The sequence below is a fragment of the Manacus vitellinus genome, unplaced genomic scaffold (genome assembly GCF_001715985.3).
Source record: "Manacus vitellinus isolate BGI_N305 unplaced genomic scaffold, ASM171598v3 scaffold_122_pilon, whole genome shotgun sequence".
In the NCBI taxonomy this organism is placed as follows: Eukaryota; Metazoa; Chordata; class Aves; order Passeriformes; family Pipridae; genus Manacus; species Manacus vitellinus.
This window is the reverse complement of record NW_021938909.1, coordinates 272,691-277,827: the sequence shown is the minus strand read 5'-3', so window position 1 is coordinate 277,827 and position 5,137 is coordinate 272,691. Positions and strand designations below refer to the sequence as shown.

The following is a 5,137-nucleotide window of genomic DNA, read 5'->3' as shown; positions in this document are numbered from 1 at the left end:
CCCCCCCCCAATCTGCCTTTTCACCCCAAAACCTGCCTCAGCCTCCAAAACCTGCCCTGTCGCCCTCACAACCAGCGCCCACGCCCCCAAATGTGACCTTTTTACCCCAAACAATGACCACCTTCCCACGGTCACCTGTCACCTCCATGCCTCTGTCGCAGTCCCCCGGGTATCCTGCGCTGGCCATGACCACGCACACGGCCGTGCTGCTCTCCGACCAGGCTGGCATGAAGCTGCAGAGTTTGCCATCAATCGTTGCCTGAATCACTTCATAGAAATCATTTTTAAGCAGGGGAAGAATTACCTGCAGAAAATTTTCACAGTAACAGAAGATTTATTTTGCTGACTTGCTGAAGTTCAGCTGAGGGGAAATTCAATCAATAGAATAAAAGTTGTATGTGCTGAACCAGCAGATTGGGAAACTGTGGGTGAGCATTTAATTTGCAGCATTTTTTGGCACCATAAGTTTAGACACATGAGATGTGAACTTATGTCGAAGGAACATGCATTTAGGCCCAGCCCATTCTGCTTCTACTCAGAAAAACAAAAATCTGAGGAACAGTTCTTTAACTTAAAGCCTTTAACTAACAATTCACAGGAGTTGATCAGCCAAAGTTTAAAGTTACCTCATACATTGTCTAAGATGTTTGCATCCAGATCTTTCCCTAGAGATGTTACAGCAGTCAGATATAAAAGTGTGAAGCATCTTTAATTACCCAGTACGTTCCACTTACCTGGCACTGGGGATCCCCAAACTGACACTTAAAGTTTAAAATCTTCACCCCCTCTTTGGTCAGCATTAAACTTGTTTGCAGCACACCTGGACAGAGGGAACACAGCCAAGCAAAGGAATTGAAACATTTATTGTTTTCAAGGACTCCTTTAAATGCCACACATTACTTTGGAATGTGGGAATAATTTCTGCAAATCATAAGGAATTAGGAGCAAGGCACTGAGTGACATCTGTGGGCATCACCTGCCTTTGCCAAAACAACCTGCACATAAAGATGTGAGGAAAATGTACACTGGAGTGAACACTATGGCTGAACTTCAGTATAGGTTATGCCCTGAACTATGAATATGTTTTAATTGCAACTATTCAATAAAATTTAGTGTGTTTCATGGAGAAATGACCAAAGTTCTTCTCTCCAAAGGAAGAGCTATAAACCAAATGAGTGAGGTACGAAAAATGAACAGCTGCTGGTTTGGCTTTTAAACAAGTACTATTTGGAATTCAGAAGCAACCTCTGACAATGGAACTTACCTGGACGGGACTGTGCCTTGGTTAGCAGCTGAGTGGTTACTTACCCACATAGGCTGTTCCCTCTTGTCTCATACTGTCAACAACATGCTGGAGGATTGCACCCCTGATCTGCTCTAGAAGAACTTCTGGAACCTGACAACCAACATCAAACTGGTTGGGACGGTGATGACACTGGCTGGACTTGCTCATAGGACCTGGAAGGACTGGGGTGAGGAAGGGGCTGTTTGCTGCTGTCCCACCCCGACCCGTGAGCCCCTTCCCTTGGGCTGCTGCTGCCTGAAGGATGGACACACCAATCCTCTGCCTCCCAAGGTTTTTTGGTTGGTTCTTAAGGAGGTCTGAGACTGGCAACCTGGGCTGTACACAGGCAGACTTGGAGAAAGCCACACTAATAATGTGTGTGAGCAGCGTATTTACAGCAAGCCTGCAAAGCTTTAAGAACCAAGAACCCCAAGGTTATGTTCACAGAGACCCTGGGCACACAAGGGATTTTGCAGGAATTTTTGAAGTGATGCAAATGGGAGCAGAGAAACACCAAGTCTGGGAATACTGGAAGAGGTAGAAGAGAGGCCATTCCACAGAACACTGGCTAAATTAATTAAATCCTAAAGAATGATTATTAATGTTTGAGCCCTGTAATCAATCCCACAAGAAATGTGGATAGAAACAAGAACTGGAACAGGCTCCCCAAGGCAGTGGGCACGGCCCCAAGGCTGCCAGAGCTCCAGGAGGGTTTGGACAACGCTCTGAGGGACAGGGGGGAGTGTTGGGGTGTCCTGGGCAGGGCCAGGGCTTGGACTGGATGAGCCTTGAGGGTCCCACCCAGCTCAGAACATTCTGTAAGATTGTAAGACTGGGCCCTAAAGAAAATCCCTGGAGCACAGGCTGAGCAGGAGCAGGGCCCTACCTGAGGGACTGGACAATAGGCTCCCATCCCTCCAGTGTTGGGGCCCTGGTCCCCATCCAGTAACCGCTTGTGGGCCTGGGCCGGGGGCATGGGAGCGATGGTGACACCGTCCGTGAAACACGAGCACTGTGAGGACAAACACACAACAGGAACGGTGACAACGGCCTGGCCCGAGGGACAGCCACTGCTGGTCACAGCCCGGGGCTCAGTGCTGCTGGGAAATGTGGGAATCACAGCATCCCAGACTGGTTTGGGTTGAGAGGACCTTAGAGGTCATCTTGTTCCACTCCCTGCCATGAGCAGGGACACCTTCCACTAGAGCAGGCTGCTCCACGTTGTTCCAATTACCAAGACAAAGTCCATATAAACATGTTTTAGGTCTCTTTAGGAAAGATCATTTCCCACCAAAAATAATCACCATAATTGCCATTTTATGGCTAATGTAGAAGAAAAACCTAGGACAGCATGCATTGATTACTATGACATCATACTGCATATATATAACATGCAATCTAAGCCATGTATGTATACATATATTTCTCAAAGTGCAAATAAAACAAAAGAGCAACTACTTGAAACAATAAACTCGTGTGTTTATGCAGGAGCAGAGCAATGATGCCAAAGAATACAAGCACAACATCACCCCATCAATCACATACAGAAAGTTCTTCCCCTTGAAGAAGTTCTTCAATAACAACCATCTCTCCAAACATTCTGTCCTGTAAAAAACAAAACAAGACCAAACAAATCCCCAGTTAGCAAACAAGAATCAGCTGGCTAAATTCGCTCTTCAGTTTCTTTTAACAGAAAAAACAATGTATCTTAGAAGTCCCAGCTTTCTTAAATGCTGATGTGTTGGGCACAGCCAATGGCACTTCATTTGGAGACAAGGAAGCCACACTGAAATGCACTTTAGCAGGCCCTGGGAGCCAAGGAAAAATTAAAATTTGGAGGAGCAGGGCAGTGGGACTCAGGACTGGAGCAGGAGTTCAGTCACCAAATCTCCAAGCCCTGTCTGGGGCACACAGGAGGAATCTGAGGAGGACACCCAGAGAAATTCTCAAATGGGCAAGTTTCTCCCCAAAGTATTCGCCTCCTGTAGCTGGAATGACAAACTCACAGACTACAGAACATCCTGACTTGGATTCCCAGTGGTTAATTAGGGATTTATGCACCTGCATGATCTCCTGGGCAGCTCTGCAGGCCTCCTCCTTGCTGGCTGTGATGGTCACCTCCTTCCTGGCCGCAGGGCCCCTCGCCCGCACCACTCGTGCAGGGAAGTCCGTGCTTCAAGGAGAGCAAAGGCAGGTTCAGGCACCACTTCTGCATCCAGGGAAATCCTCATTTTTCACCTCAATGCCTCCCATAGTCTTACTTTTTTTCCCCCCGAGTGCTTGAAGAACAACAACGCATCAGAAAAACGTAATTTTTTTTGTCTTTTAAATGGTTTATTAAGCATCCCGAAGGAGCTGATGGAAGGGAAGAAGAGCTGGGATCTGTGAACACAAAACCAACCTACTTCAGTTCACAGAATCATAGTCACAGACTGGTTTGGGTTGGGAGAGACCTTAAAGATCATCCAGTGCCACCCCCTGCCATGGGCAGGGACACCTTCCACTAGCCCAGCTTGCTCCAAGCCCCGTCCAACCTGGACACTTCCAGGGACTTCCACTACCCTGGGTGAAGGCCAGATGCACACAGAACTTGGCAGAGGAGCTTCCAGTGTCCCAGTATTCACCTGGTGATAAACCTACAGGCTTCCTGGGCGTTGCTGAAGGCTTTCCATCGTGCTGTTGGGATCCCGTGTCGATCCAGAAAGGCTTTAGTGAGGCTGGTGTTGGATGCCAGCCGGGCTGCCTTGGCAGACGGGCCAAAACACCGAACTCCTGCCGCCCTCAAGTCATCCACAATCCCTGAGCACCAAAAACAGCACAGGAACCAAGGGGACCCCTTGGAAACATGAAGTCATTCGACAAAAGGAAATTCCCATCATTATTCCAGCCCTGGTACACTTTTCCTTGTCTCATATAATTAATTAATCCTTAAAATGAGGTTCTGAATATCCGTGACCTGTTTCATGGGGCAGTTTAAGAGCTCTTTAGCTCTGTACATTACCAAGCACTGTCACAGTTACCCCCCCATTTTAAATCAGAATTTAAGGTGCTGATTTTTTTCTGTCAATTTATTTCAGCCTTACCAGCTGCCAACAGAGCTTCCTCTCCAACTAACACAAGTCCAATGTTGTGATCTTTGCAGAACTGGGTAACAATTGTGTGATTGCTCACCAAGACAGCTGAAAAGGAAAACAAAATATAATTAAATGACCACTGTAAAACCTAAATAAAGATGGGAGATGAGAATACCTTTGTTCCATCTCCCTATTTCAAATAATGAAACAGCCCATGAAGGGCAAAATAAAGCAACGATTTAATAATTAGAGTCCAAAAGGAGCAGTGAACATTGCCACTTTGCACTACTGTTTTTAATACACATTGCTAACTTATTAAATCTATTTTATTTATTTGTCACATGTAACCAAGATAAACTTTTAAAAGCTGCTTATCATAACAATAACAGCATTGAAAAATAAAACTATAAGTTCAGAAGGAAACTCAATGTCAACATCTGAGCAAAGGTTTACCCAAAGCCAGGGCACGAGCTAAATTTCACTGGGCAGCCTGGGCAAACACAGGGGGAGTTTCTACTCAGAGTTTAGAGCTTTGAGCCCTCTATTCCAGGGTTTTTCAGAAAAAATTACACGGAAAAAAGTAAATATGTGCCTAAAATAAGCTGTGGCACCAGTAAAAAGAAAGAGCAACTGTTACCTCACACCACCTCAGGACGCTGTGGGTGGCTTTGATTCAGTTCCTGCACCAGCAGCACTGATGGCCTGGCACAAGATTTTATTTTATATCCCCCCTATTACCTGAATTGGAAATTTTTCCATTGTCAGCTGTTCCTGCATT

At 46.1% G+C, this 5,137-nt stretch overlaps 1 protein-coding gene across 1 annotated transcript in view; it reads right to left on the bottom strand.

Annotated features, from left to right (window-relative positions):
- Window positions 1-5,131, bottom strand: part of LOC103759801 (trifunctional purine biosynthetic protein adenosine-3) — a gene marked incomplete at its 5' end in the record, with an annotated part of 25,113 nt that extends 19,982 nt beyond the window's left edge. The window contains 9 exons of the mRNA XM_029965890.1: window positions 136-304; window positions 735-820; window positions 1,309-1,396; window positions 2,172-2,297; window positions 2,831-2,890; window positions 3,347-3,458; window positions 3,910-4,084; window positions 4,369-4,464; window positions 5,098-5,131. Coding sequence (XP_029821750.1) covers window positions 136-304; window positions 735-820; window positions 1,309-1,396; window positions 2,172-2,297; window positions 2,831-2,890; window positions 3,347-3,458; window positions 3,910-4,084; window positions 4,369-4,464; window positions 5,098-5,131 — 946 coding nt within the window. The remainder of the gene's footprint in view (window positions 1-135; window positions 305-734; window positions 821-1,308; window positions 1,397-2,171; window positions 2,298-2,830; window positions 2,891-3,346; window positions 3,459-3,909; window positions 4,085-4,368; window positions 4,465-5,097) is intronic.
- Between the last annotated feature and the right edge of the window lie 6 nt (window positions 5,132-5,137).